Raw genomic sequence first — 14,486 nt, 5'->3', positions numbered from 1 at the left:
TTTGCCTTTATTATAGGTACCACATTTACACCTTTATCATAGAGTTACCACCCACAGGCTTCAGATAGTCATCACCATCAGTTTATAGGACTGCAGTCTCTGAAGTGAGGAAGGGCCTGAATTATTTAAACGTTCTCTCTCTCTCGCTCTCTCTCTCTCTCTCTCTCTCTCTCTCTCTCTCTCTCTCTCTCTCTCACACACACACACACACACACACACAAACACAAACACACACTTTCTCTCACACAGAGATTAACAAATGACACAGTGAATGTGGTGCACCTCAGTGGCTGCTGTGGGGGCTTTCTCACAGCATGTCCTAACCCTCTATCTCTATAATAGATGACCTGGCTTTTAGGAACTGAGGTGGTAGTATTGTAGTTTTTTCACCTCCTCAGCCTGTTGTATTCATGGGCCTGCACATTTCCCATTATGTACTTAATGGAAGTCTACAGCAAAGTGTATTCATGTTTGAATGCTGTTGCTCCAGTTCACATTCAGCTTCATTTTAGTTTTACCTTAGGATCATTAAGTTTAAATATAATTCTTGGGGATGTATTGTAGCCTTAACATTTATTACAACAGATAACATTATCATGAATTACATTTACATTCTGATATTTAAATCTCAAGTAAAGTTACAAACTGGACTCTTTAAAATGTTATTTCTGGTATATTTGGAGAAAATGCACAGAGAAGTTATTCTAATGTTGACTCTTTAATTCTTTTAGCCGTCCCAAGAACTAGCGCAACTCAGTGCAGCTCTGTCCCGGAGCCGAGGCATGGGCGGCGAACAGGGAACAACTTTGCTGTGGGGGCTGTGGTGCGTTTTGAGTGCAATGCAGGATATGTGCTGGAGGGCCCCAGTGCTATCGAGTGCCTGACAGTCCCCAATGCTCTGGCCCAGTGGAACAGCACCATCCCCAGCTGTATAGGTGAGAAAGAACCCTCTGGGGCACCAGTTTTTTTTTTCATCTTCACTGCACACATGTACTGCCACAGGCACTGGAGCTCAGCTAGCAGTCTGATTGAATGTACAGCACATTCCTGTGTGAGACACACTCCTGTGTTTCTTGTCTGGCTTCTATAGCGATATGGGCACAGGTTCATTTGTGGAAGATTAATACAGGGCGGCACGGTGGCGCAGCAGGTAGTGTCGCAGTCACACAGCTCCAGGGACCTGGAGGTTGTGGGTTCATTTCCCACTGTCTGTGAGGAGTTGGCGTGTTCTCCCTGTGTCCGCGTGGGTTTCTTCCGGGTGCTCCGGTTTCCTCCCACAGTCCAAAATTGGCGACTCAAAAGTGTGTGTGAGTGAAAGGGTGTGTGTGTCTGTGTTCCCCTTTGAAGGACTGGCGCCCCCTCCAGGGTGTATTGCTGCCTTGCGCCCAATGATTCCAGGTAGGCTCTGGACCCACTGCGACCCTAAATTGGATAAGCGGTTACAGATAATGAATGAATGAATGTCTTAATACACCACCTCATCTGTGATACAATCAAGTGCTCTTAGTCAAATGTTAAGCTTTTTTGTTGATTTATCTCAATGAAAACAGTCCACCTTAGTGAACACAAAGTGAGCAACTTGACGCACACTAGATGCAGTGAACCCACACGCAACCGGAGCAGCAGAAGGTCGACCACCTCGGTGCCCAGGGAGCAGGTGGAGGATTTTATGTTTTCCTGCTGGTCCTGGGAATTGAACTGAAAACCCTGTGGCTTCATGCTCACTTCTCTAACCTTGAGGCCACAGCTGTACAAATGTTGGAATATTTTATATATATTTTTTCCAACATGTTAAACCCAGGAGATAAAAAGAAAGTAAGTGCTAAAATTACAAGTATTGTTTTGGATGTGTTTCACTTCGAAAATCAACAGAACATGTCATTTGGAAAATATTATGTAACGGTATTATATAAATCACAACCGCAGACTCTGTGAGAGATCCTAGCATGACTGCACTCCCCTTGGATTTCCAAGAACTAAAGTAGACTGTGAATGGTGTACGTGAGCCTTTCATCTTCCCCTGCATCTGCTTCTTTACCTCTCGTACCTGAGAGGGTTAGATATGTGCGGTGCTTTATCTGGCAGATTGTTCCCCGCTGGTACTCTGGTGGTGAGCGATGGTAAATAGGCTGGAGTGTTGTCCTCCTGAGAGGGACTGTCTTGCATGCCTCCTCCTGGCTGCCTAACGAGCAGCAACACACAGATGTGGGCCAGCAGCCGTGGCCTCCAGTGCTGTTTGCTGAGGCAGGATGCTGCAGATGCTGCAGGTACACTGTTCAGTGGCTGCAAACACACCCACGCACGGCACAGATGTAGCAGATGCTACAAATGCTCACCTGTGCGCTCCACTGCAGCCACCAGATGTTTGGTCACAGGAATTCCAGTAGGGATGATCACAGTCCAGGAACAAGGTGGAGGTAAAAAAGTAGTAGGGTTTGTAGATACCTGAAGGAGGCAAGTGTATGTTTTAGGTGTGAATCTGTGTACCATTTTATGGTGGATAGCATTCAGCTGCATGAGTGACGTAATTCACCAGTCAGCCATAACATTATCACCACAATCTTGCTTCTACAGTCACTGCCCATTGCCTTAGCTCCATTGACCATACAGGAGATATTAGTAATTCCACAGGCTGCTCTGCATATATTATTTGCAAGCTTTGACCCTGTTCTTCAATGGTCAGTTTGTCCACAGGACCACAAAATGCAGGTATGGGTACCACTTTAATAAGAATACACTTTTAAAGGTTTATAAATGGTTTAAAATCTGTTTGTTACATGGTTATTAATTAGGCTGTAAATAATTTAAAAGTCATTAATGGTTATTTTTTAACACAGATATAAAAAGGGCAACAGTGACCTCTTTTTTTTTTTTTTTTGTCTAATACTGAAAGTGTCAGAGAACTTGCTGAAAATGTCCAGGTAAAGAATAAACTAAGACCTGAGAATGTGAATCATTTCAGCGAGTCATTTCAGCTGTTAAGGTGCACCAAATCATCAATTTCTAAAAAAGACATTCTATCAGTGGTTAGTTGATTAACTTGGTGGTTAAATGGTTAAACGTATTAAAAGATATGTGCTGAAGCTGACAGGCTTAATAAAATTTTTATGAGGTCTGAGATTTACACTCCCCATGTAAATCACAGTGACTCTCATTTGTTGTGTTTTTTCTTTGTTTTCTGCCGTACTGCAGTTCCATGTGGGGGGAATCTAACCCAGCGCACAGGCACTATACTGTCCCCTGGATACCCAGAGCCATACCTGAACAGCCTGAGCTGCGTGTGGAAAATCACTGTGCCTGAAGGATCAGGAATACAGGTACCTTTCTAGTCCTTTAATCTCTGTCAGTGAAGGGTTATTAACAAGTCTGAGGTACTTCCAAGTTGTTTCCTTTTTAAATTTGCTTTTTTTCTTTACTTCAGTGCAAGCTATAACAGTTTAAAATCTCATGCACAAGGTAGAACTGCCGTCAATTCTGGGATTTTGACAAGCATCTCTATGACCCTTAATTCCTGTCTTCATGCTTCATAACTCTGTCCAGTATTACTTCCCTGGCACCACCAAAGCTTGGCTATAAAGAGTTCTCTGAGCTTTTTTGGCAGCTGTGTGGGATCCTCTATCTCTAAAAACATTTCTTCCCTTGCTGGGATTAAGTTTATTGCTCATTTTGACTCATGTATCTAGGGGAAATGTGGCCATTGCCTCTAGATTAGACAAGCTGCGGTACATCACCTATGTGTTTTTAAGATAGTAAATGTTATGGAGACATTTGCTCAGTTCCCACAGAATCCGACAAAAATATGTTTTGAGGAATTACTAAAGATTTGGACCTAATACTGGTCCCTGAGGAACACGCCCTCAGACCCAGAGGCATTTCACTTTTCTTCACCTTCATTTTACACCTGCTAGTTTAATAAGACAAAATGACATACACTTTCCGGCATTTATAGTGTTAGCTTTAATAAGCCTTGTGTCTCGAATAAATGTTCTGCCCTCCATCTGAATGTTTATACTCTTAAGCATTGTATACAAGTATGAATACAAGTAAGCCCTTGTCTTCTGTAGTTGCACTTCAGCAGTAAAGCATTGTAAACTTTACACCAAAGCCCAAATATATTCAATGTACCACACTTGTTTTATCACTAAATTGGCAAAACAAGATAAGATAACAATTCATTAATTTCATTAATCATTTTTAATAGTAAATGTGACAAACAACCTTGCCTGTTATTGTGTAATATTTTCCCTTTACCACACGGTTTTTCTATTAAGATTGTTCTAACCAGGACCATCCAGGACACAGGTAGCCATGACACTGCATTTTTATCTGGCTATCCGTATTGTCTTTATTTAAATTACCAAAAATGTTTTTCTCTTACTGAAATGTCATTGCTAATAAGATTCATACATTATTCACATAATTTGAAAACCCTTTGACCCTTCATGATTAACAGAGCAATAGAAATGCTCCAGTATATAATAAATCATATAATATCATATAATAAAATCTAGATTCATTTACGTTGAACTCAAAAAATATGAACATGTAAGATTTATTTTTATTACATTAGTTTTTTTTTGAGATACAAGGTTTTGCTCCAGCAGCATCAGTGTACTAATTCCCTAACCCAGTAATCCTCTGCAAGTTTTGTGATTTTTGTGTGCAGTCAAACCTGGTCTAGATATCCTCTGTGAGGTTTTTGGGTGCTGATCCTGGGTGTGTTTTTTCCTGATATTCTGTTGGCTGATGTCCGACCTCTTGCCTCTTTGTTCCAGTTTTTCCTTGAGCCTGCCAATTGTAGTAAATGCTTCATGCTCATACATCCAGCCAACCTGGCTCATCATTACATGCAGACAACAACTGCCGAAGTCTGGAAGGCAACCCTTTACAAATATAAAGCAGGAGATTGAGAGAGGCTTACATGTTATTTTCCTCTCTTAAACCCTAGTGATTGGCTGGTTGTCATGACCTCTTATGATTTGTTTCTTAATATTGTAGATTTTGCAGTGAATTATCATAATCATTTCTGTTTAACTACTGTTTAAATGTTTGATTTCCTACAGAAATGTTTACATGTTTGTTTGACTTTTATACAGAAAAATGTAATAGGGACCACTGTGACAAAAAAATTGGATAGATTTATTTTTCTTAGTCTTACAAAGAAATTTGATGGGATAATTTCACTTATTTAAAGTAAATGTATAGAATGTATTGACATGGTCGGCATCCTGCTTCTTGCAATTCCAATAAGTCTATGAGAGTCCATTGTTATTTGTTTTGTTTTTTGTTTTCCCCACAGTAACTTGCACTTCCTTGAGTCAGTATTTACTCTTGACGAATTTGACTACTTCATGACAAAAATGCTTATGCACTGAGACTCCATGAGGACCTGGGTGTACTTTTCCTCAGATGCTTAGGGCAACAACTCCACCAGCCTCTAATACAGTTTAAATCTTATTTATGTTAGGTTAAACAAGTGTCCATTTATCTGAAAGAGGGATATTTGGACTGATGTGGAGTGAAGGATTAAGAAAGGAGAGTGAAAACAGGTTTCTTTTTCTTTTAGAGACTAGAGGAGAGTAAGCTTGTAAGTAAGTGAGTAGCAGAGGTGGAGGAAGGTTAATGTGGGAAAAGTAAAAAAGGTCATCAATGAACAGCTTGACCTCTCTTTCTGTTACAACTAGTCACATGCGTCCAGTGCTGAAGAAACCATTTAATTTATGAAAAGTTTTCAAAACACATAATGAATGAAATGTTACTGCATGCTTCAGAAAACTATTGATGAAGTGGTGCTAATGTGAAGAGAGGTTGATCTTTTTCCCATTGAAATTTGAAAGTGTTTATTGATTGGGCACATTTCATAAGCATGGCCTGTCTGATGAAGCAGTTCATCTGAATACAGCATTTTTATTTACATTTTTCCCTCTGAGGTTGCTGAAGGTGTAAAATGAAGCCAATAGGAGAAAGATAAAATGGAAAGAAGAAAAGTAAATTCTCTGAATGGACTTATGGATTTGCTTATTTCTTCTGCTCTTAGTTTGTGTTGGGCAGGCTGCAGTAAAAACCTTCATCCAAAATCCCCTTCACCTTCCGAAGAGTTCCAATTCAGTGTGCGTGGCAAGCACAAATAAACGTAGCATTTGACTGCAGGGCTATCAGACGTGACAATCTCCCAGCGATAGCCGCAGCCATACCACTGTGACCGTCCAATTTTTCAGCCTGTTTGAGGGTGAGGCAAAAATAGATACCTGCCATAATATTTACTGGGCTGCACATTGAAAAACGCAGTGGAAAAAGAGGCTTCTGCAGATCTTATACAGTGCTAGAGTGTGAAGTGGGAAACTGTTTTACTATTGAAGGGTGTGGATCACTAAATATGGACTTTAAAGCTTTATTTTTGTCTTTACCAGACACTTCACACCATACTGAGGGCTCAGTGGTTCTCTCTCTGTGTGTGTTAACCAGACCTGCTTTCTGTTGTCTCTCTCAGATCCAGGTGATCAGCTTTGTGACTGAACAGAACTGGGACTCTCTGGAGGTGTTTGATGGGGGCGACAACACAGACACCATGCTGGGCAGCTTCTCAGGTGGGCTGCCCCCTCCCCATCCCAGAAGATTAATTGCTAATACATCACCCCCACTCCCCTCACCCTTTTGAAAGCTTTGAAATCCCTTCCTTTGGAAGCTTAGGTCATGTGCCAGCCTAGTTTCTAACTGTAAATACATTTTGCTCACAATGAGTGATGTTTCTTTTGTTCCAACTGTAGAATTTATTTTTAATAACATATTAATCCTGAGATTCAGCCCATCAAATTGCCTGGGGAAGATCCAGCTGCATTTTTAAAAAGGTTACGATGACTTGTTTGTAGATAAAATGCAGCTATACCGCTATGTCTCTGGGTCGCTTTTGTTATGAAGTAATGTCACCTTGGAGGCTGCTGTTTTCCTTCGATCCTGGAACAGTACCAAGCACAAATGTTACAAATACCCTAGAGAGAGATGGGTGAATAATAAATCAACAATTAATAAATTACTGCAGTCTTAAGACCTTAATGCACTTCAGATAAAGTGTGCACAGCCTGGATTCAGAGTCTATAGGGGAAGGGCTTGCTTTGTTCCTGGACTTCCAGCCATGTTGCATAGATTTTGACGTAGTTATATACTCAGATATACATAATACCACTACTACTAATAATAAATGTATTATTATGTTTGCTAATGTGTTTATTCAATGCGGTGTCTGGAAGCATTCCTGTTGCAGCATATGCATACTTTAAGTAGGACGTTGGCTTTGTGTTCAGGTACCTCTGTTCCAGCGCTCTTGAACAGCACCTCCAACCAGCTTTACCTACACTTCTTCTCTGATATAAGCGTGTCAGCAGCTGGCTTCAGGCTGGAGTACAAGAGTAAGTGCAGTCTCATCATACTGCTCTCATGTCCTTCCTATGTGAGTTCTATAAGCTCAATTTAAATCTCCAATATATTTAAATTGTTTATGTCACATAACAGGATAAAGATGTATATTCTGTAAAATATAGTCTGTTTTTGCTGCTTCTTGGGCAGAAAGTTATAGGTTTTGTAACTTTAAAACTGTTTACTTACTTTATTAAAACTCAGTGTTACAAATCACTGTTCTTACCTAGAAAAGTACAAACAAAAAAAATGTGTTATGTGTATTGAAGTGTTTTTTTTTTTTTTTAATAATGAAAAAGCACATATCTTTCTCCTACACTGTTTGAAAAACTGTCACTGTGGTGGTACCTTTTGCTGTCACTGTGGTGTTACCCTCAGAGGTACATGTCTCTACTTTTTTGTTAGGGAACATAATTGTACCTTATTCTATATTAATTTTAGATTTTAAAATTATGATGATTTCATACACCCAATTTCATCTCCAGGACTTACATTCTGTTCTTTTATACAGTTTACATTAAAAGATATATGTAAAGATTACAGATATGCCCCTCTCCTTCTGGAGAAGAAAATGTAATGTACCTTTAGGGAACTGGACTTTACACATCTGTTGTACCTTTAAAGGTACATTTACACTGTGCATACCTTTAGTGACCAATACTGTACCTCTGCCATACCTTTTTTCTGAGAGTGTATGGTGCATCATGGGCAAAGTTACCAATTGCAAAACTTTAAAAATGGGTATCCTCCATTCTCAAATGATTAAATAGCATAATTTGAAGAATTGATGTGAAGAAGGTGATGTAACACAGTGGTAAACATGCTTTTGTCTCAACTGTGGAATGTGTTGAATGCATCAAATTGTAATTGTGTTTAAATTTTCAAAAAAACTACACTAACAACAATAAGTTAACAAATAAAAATGTTCTTGTTTTATTTGTTTATTTATAATTTTACGAAATATCAGAACTTTTCTGGAAATCTGACTGATATGTTTAGTTGATTCATGGACTGATGTCACATATCATCGCTGTCTAATGAAAAATATGTATCTCCAAAAATGGAATTTCTAAATGGAAAAATAATTTCATGTAATTTTGGAGCATTTCTATTGGTCCATTCATCATGATTTTTTTACACAGTGTGAAGGACAGCTGCTGCGTTTTGATGATGTAGTAAACTGATTAATGACAAAAATTGTGATACCTTTTTTATTTTATTTTTTTATTGAACAGCAACGATATAAACATGTATCACTTAAATCCATTGATCCCAAGCATCAACTGAGTTGAACATACTCTTTCTGATCTTTTTTATTTCCCCTTCCTCACCAGCGGTGTCACTCACGAGTTGCCCAGAGCCAGTTATACCTATGAATGGGTTCAAAGTGGGAGATCGTTTACAGATGAACAATGTTGTGTCCTTCCAGTGTGATCCTGGATATACCCTGCAGGTGAGCCTGATTTATGTGTGGCCAACATAACTACTCAATGCAAAGAAAGCGGGGAAAAAAGTGTCTCTGAAGCTGCATGTGACAGTGTGATGCTTTGAGGGCTTGGCTTTGAGTTTCACTTCTAAGAGGTTACGGCCAAAAAAGGAGATCAAAGTGCAGTTCGGAGTGCCCTATGAATGAGGCATGAACTACAAAGCTCTAGAAGCTAAAGAGAGGAGGCAGAACGTTGGAAATATTGACAGAATGAAAAAAATCAATCAGTGTATTAATGAATTTTTTTTTTTTATTGCAGGGAGTCTCACACATCACCTGCATGCCAGGAACGGTGCGACGTTGGAATTACCCTCCACCACTTTGCATTGGTATAAATGTCATATGAGCCTTTCCATACACTTAATGTGACAGAAATACTTTTTTTTTTGAGTGGTTATATTAAAATGAATTTGTCGATTAAATAATGAATAAGGATTCGAGTAACCTTGACTTGATAAAAGCATGTCCTCCAGTTTTGTAAACAGACACAGCAGCGTGAGTTTGCAATTTAATTTAGCATTTTTTAACATTAGTGGCATTGGCATTACTAATGCTCAATGCACTGCAAAGGCAACAAAAGACTCCTCATGAAAAAGTTTTTACATTTTTGGATCCTAATAGTTTCATCTCTCTTGAAATGAAACTGCATTTAAGGTTGTTTGGCAACTGCTCTGTCTGGATAAATTAGAACCCGTTCGTCTGTTGATCAGCACTCAGGTCCAGAGTGGCTGCCATGTCATTAAGATGCCCTCAAGGCCAGTCATCTCTCAGCCTCAGCTCAGATGGGACCCTCTCACACCACAATAACAACACCAAGGCCTTGTGCAACAGTAAATACTAATCAAACCATGGCCATTGCGGGTTCACACCCACCTCTCTGAATGAGAGAATGTGTGTGTGTGTGTGGTGGGGGGGGCAAGGTAGAGAGAATTGCATGTGTGCCACATTCGCTGTGCATGGCTCTTGACAAACATGAATAATGGCTGTGACCTACTCTATCCTAATTAGTTCCGTCTCACGCTACGATTGGCGGAACTACCGGAGAGATTCATGGCTTTTATCGGCATCAGCAGTTTCCTGATTGCCCCTGATTGTCCAGACACACAGTACATTTTGAACCTTTCCGTTCTCTGTTGAGGATCCAGGGCTTTGTTGGGCTGTATTCACAGAGCCTTGCCAAGGCTTTAATCAAAGTGACGTTGGAATCAATCAGTGGGTTAGGCTGGAAGCTATGTAGACTCAGAGAGAAAAGTGTGAGAAGGTGGGCATCTCACCCTTAAATAAAAGTAGATTTCTGAAACCGAAATATAGAAAGCTATTACGCAAAACTTTGTATTATTTTTATGGTGTTTTGTTTTTTGGTTAAGTTTTGTTTTACAGAGTTATATGATACAACTACAACTACAAATGCAGGTTCATCCATTTTGTCATCATTTCAATTACTTGCTGAACCTTTATGAAACCACTATTTGTACATAAATTTTCATCAAACCACTATATGCCCTGAGCCCTAGTAAAAGGAAGACATTTTGTGGGCAAATAATACTTTATTTTTTTTTCTTTATGTTTCTCTCTACTCCACTTTCATGCAGCACAATGTGGTGGCATCAGAGAGGAGATGGAAGGAACCATCCTCAGCCCTGGTTTCCCAGGAAACTACCCTAGCAACAGCGATTGCACCTGGAGGATCTACCTCCCGGTGGGCTATGGTAAGGGCACATGTATTGAACAATGTGTGAAGGCAATCTTGTCAAGAATGGAATTCTGAATCCTGTCAGAAATAGAGCTGACAGTCATAAAAATGCTAATAATCGCCTTACATTTCATTTAAACAGGAGCCCACATTCAGTTTCTCAATTTTTCAACTGAGGCCAATCATGATTTCCTGGAGATCCGGAATGGCCCTTTTGACACCAGCACTGTGATTGGCAGATTCAGTGGGCAGGATGTGCCAACATCTCTTCTGACAACGTCCCATGAAACAACGGTGTATTTTCATAGTGACCACTCTCAGAACAAACCAGGATTCAGATTTGATTATCAAGGTAAAAAGAAAATGTGCCTAAGTGGGTTTAATTAGCAGTAAACTTTGGATCACTGTCAAAAAATATATATAAAACTGTCAAAAAAAAAAAAAAAAAAATATATATATATATATATATATATATATATATATATATATATATATATATATATATATATAGTGTCTGCATCTAGAAGGCTGCATATGAGGTTGGTCAGGTGGAGGAACTGCCTCTGTCAGTTATATATTGACAGGCTCCTGTGCCTTTATAAGAGTGTCTCTAAAATGAAACTTTATCTCTGAAAAGAGAACCGTAATAGGTGCTGGAATTTATATTGTAATTCAATAAACGTTTGTGAAATTGAAATGCACTATCAGTATTTACATAATTATGTGAACATTAGCATATAAATCAGACCTTATATTCAGTGCTGGTTCTTTTTGCAGTGCCTCCATGCTTTATTTCTCACAAAAGATGCTGTGATCCATAGAATTCAATTCTTCTAGTCAGATTTATATCCCCAGGCTGCCTGCTTCCATGGATCTTTGCTTACTTTATTTAGCATTTGGAGGAGAATTTGGTGGGGGAACAGTGATTGTTTCAGTCAGATCAGCATCTGCCAGATTGGTTTTCAAATATCTTGGAAGTGTACTTTGAAGATTCAGAATGGACGGACTGACGTATGGAGAATCAGAGAGGACAATTGAGTGCAGAGAATATCTGCAACAATAGTTTCATCCTCTAAAAATGAACTATGAGAACTTGCCAGTGTTGAGAGATAGCCATGGGCTCCATTTTGAAAGACTTCCTGGGAAACAGCACGTATATTTTTCTGCAGTCTTTGAATTGAATGTGCAGTTGTTTTAAGAGGTCTGTTATATCTGACTGTGCCCAGAGTCAGTTTTCAGGGCACATGTTTAAAGCTTCTCCACTGCTGAAAGCTGTTCAGATGTTTCAAAGGTTCCCATGCTAAAACTTTGAAATGAATTAAACTTCTGAATGTTGTAAAAGTTCCTGTTCTCCGTCAGTCCTTTTCTGCTTATCAAAAAAAGGCATCTTCTCTCTCTGGTTCCAGGCCACATATCGATCGGGAGTGCAATCACAAAAAAAAAAAAAAACATTATTACAGACAGCAGTCCAATCTAACACTCTGACAAACTGTGTTGTGATGGGCTTCTCAGATTGGTTTTGTGTCTGCCTATCTTTGTCCTTTAGCCTATGAGCTCCAAGAATGTCCAGACCCTGAACCCTTTCGCCACGGTGTGGTGGTGGGTGCTGGATACAACGTAGGACAATCCATCTCCTTTGAGTGCTACCCAGGTTACCAGCTCACAGGGCAGTCGATTCTAACCTGCCAACATGGTACCACCCGCAACTGGGACCACCCCTTTCCTCGCTGCGAAGGTATAGTACCTATGTATTTCTTAAGGATTATTAATTACTGTAGTTTTTCCAAAAATAAATTTATTTTAAATGGCTAATAATGTGTGAATCTGGTCATTATTGGTTTAAATTAAACATTTAAAAATTTGGAGATATTTAAATATACTTATAGCCACATATTCAGGCTAATCATGATGATGTAATGAGGAGTGTTATTACTGTACGGAATCTGTAGCAGACTGCTGAAACATAGGAAATTATATGGAAAAGAAAAGGTTTCAAAATCTTTAACTAATGCATACCTGTCAACCCTTCCATGTCTCCCAGGATTCTTCTGTATTTTACCCTTTCCTGCTGTCCTCCTGTTCAAAAATCTTTCCTATAAATCTCCATTTTCCCCTTTTTTTTACATTTCTAAATATAATACATGGTCAAATTAATGGTAGGTATAACCAGCCATAACAGCTCGTTTGATATGTTAGATACATTCCCTTCTGCTAAAGCAGTGTGTAGATCATTATATGTACACAGTTTTATGTTTTTTACGCTTTATTTTTCTGTTTTATGCCCCCCCCCAAAATGCCAGTGTAAGAAATGGTCAATTTTTATGTTTTTACTGATATTTTAATCACTAGAGTTAATATTAGTGCTTTTAGTTCAAAGATATACACTGGACAGACAACATGCATTCCTGTTGTGGTTAAAGGGGCTGGTCAAATAAAAGCAGCAGGCTGTATACGGCCCACAGCCCATGGTTTGATGTCCCTTGGTCTTAACTGTTTGCTTCATAAAATGCACTCAGGCTTCTTTATGAAAACAGTTTGCTCTGTTTAACTTGTGACATTTTCAGCTAACCAGAATAACATTCATTCATTCATTATCTGTAAGCGCTTATCCAGTTCAGCGTCGCGGTGGGTCCAGAGCCTACCTGGAATCATTGGGCAGGAATACACCTTGGAGGGGGCACCAGTCCTTCACAGGGCAACACACACATCCACACCTACGGACACTTTGAGTCACCAATCCACCTACCAATGTGTGTTTTTGGACTGTGGGAGGAAACCGGAGCACCCGGATGAAACCCACGCGGACACGGGGAGAACACACCACAGTCACCCGGAGCGGAAATCGAACCCACAACCTCCAGGTCCCTGGAGCTGTGTGACTGCGACACTACCTGCTGCGCCACTGTGCCACCCAACCACAATATCAGTTTAATTCAAATAATTGAGTTCTTAGATTAGGACCAAAATGAAGCCTTGTTACATCGCTGAAAATATTATGTATTAGGCTGGATATGTAAGGCATTCTAGAACTTATTATTAGAACTTATTACTTACTTATTAGAACATTTATTTCACATGTATTTCTCATATTTATGGTCTGAGGTGTATAGGCAAACATTGTGTAAATGGAGCTATGCAAGGGTATTCAGGTAAACCACCTGAATGAGCCTTTTTCATTTCTCAGGATTGGAGCATCACCTAATCTCTGCTTTCTGAGTCAGAGTGTAGAGGAAGAGAAATAGGCCCTCATTCGTATGCTTTGTCCTTAGACTAAATTCTTCCACTCATTTTCTATTTCTTCAATACAGCAAGTAAAACAAACACTGAGTTATGTGGTGGGAGGCCTTGTGAATAGGAAGCAGAGAGAAAGGATATTTGGGGACGCGCTCTATGTGTCTTTTTTTCTCAATTCAGGTGACTATGCTTTGGAGCAGGGTTGTATGAGCAAGCATAACTGGAGAGAATTGTACAAAAATATACAAGGCTACCCTCGACCATGCAAGAAAAATGTTTAGAGAAAAATATTTTGTGCCATGCTCTGATCATTTAAAACAGCCTGCCAGCATTACGCTCGGCGTGTAGATACAAATGCTTTTTGGGAAAAAAGGCAAAGGCTGCTATAATTTCAAAAGAACTTCACCCTCAGGACAGGGATGTGAGAGAATCCAAGATGGCTAATCTCAAACCTTAACTTTCAAAAATTGAATAGCTTTGTTTTGTTTAAATGTAAATGTTATTTCATGTTTTTGGGTTAGCGTCACATACCACCTGGATATTTGTGAAGTCTTGACCTCACTACAAAATGAAAGAAATTCTGATGAATTCTGAATTAGTGTGATGCATCACTGCGTTTATTTTAATGTCTATGATAATGTCTATCACAACTTACATTAG

The 14,486-nt window shown here is 39.4% G+C and overlaps 1 protein-coding gene across 1 annotated transcript in view; it reads left to right on the top strand.

Annotated features, from left to right (window-relative positions):
- csmd2 (CUB and Sushi multiple domains 2) overlaps nt 1–14,486 on the top strand; it is a 340,194-nt gene that overhangs the window by 257,491 nt on the left and 68,217 nt on the right. Inside the window, exons 34-42 of the mRNA XM_066674957.1 lie at nt 732–935; nt 3,193–3,317; nt 6,491–6,587; nt 7,302–7,406; nt 8,748–8,866; nt 9,159–9,228; nt 10,492–10,608; nt 10,735–10,944; nt 12,139–12,327. Coding sequence (XP_066531054.1) covers nt 732–935; nt 3,193–3,317; nt 6,491–6,587; nt 7,302–7,406; nt 8,748–8,866; nt 9,159–9,228; nt 10,492–10,608; nt 10,735–10,944; nt 12,139–12,327 — 1,236 coding nt within the window. The remainder of the gene's footprint in view (nt 1–731; nt 936–3,192; nt 3,318–6,490; nt 6,588–7,301; nt 7,407–8,747; nt 8,867–9,158; nt 9,229–10,491; nt 10,609–10,734; nt 10,945–12,138; nt 12,328–14,486) is intronic.

The sequence above is a fragment of the Hoplias malabaricus genome, chromosome 6, assembly GCF_029633855.1.
Source record: "Hoplias malabaricus isolate fHopMal1 chromosome 6, fHopMal1.hap1, whole genome shotgun sequence".
NCBI classification, from domain to species: Eukaryota; Metazoa; Chordata; class Actinopteri; order Characiformes; family Erythrinidae; genus Hoplias; species Hoplias malabaricus.
This window is presented reverse-complemented; position numbering and strand designations above follow the sequence as displayed.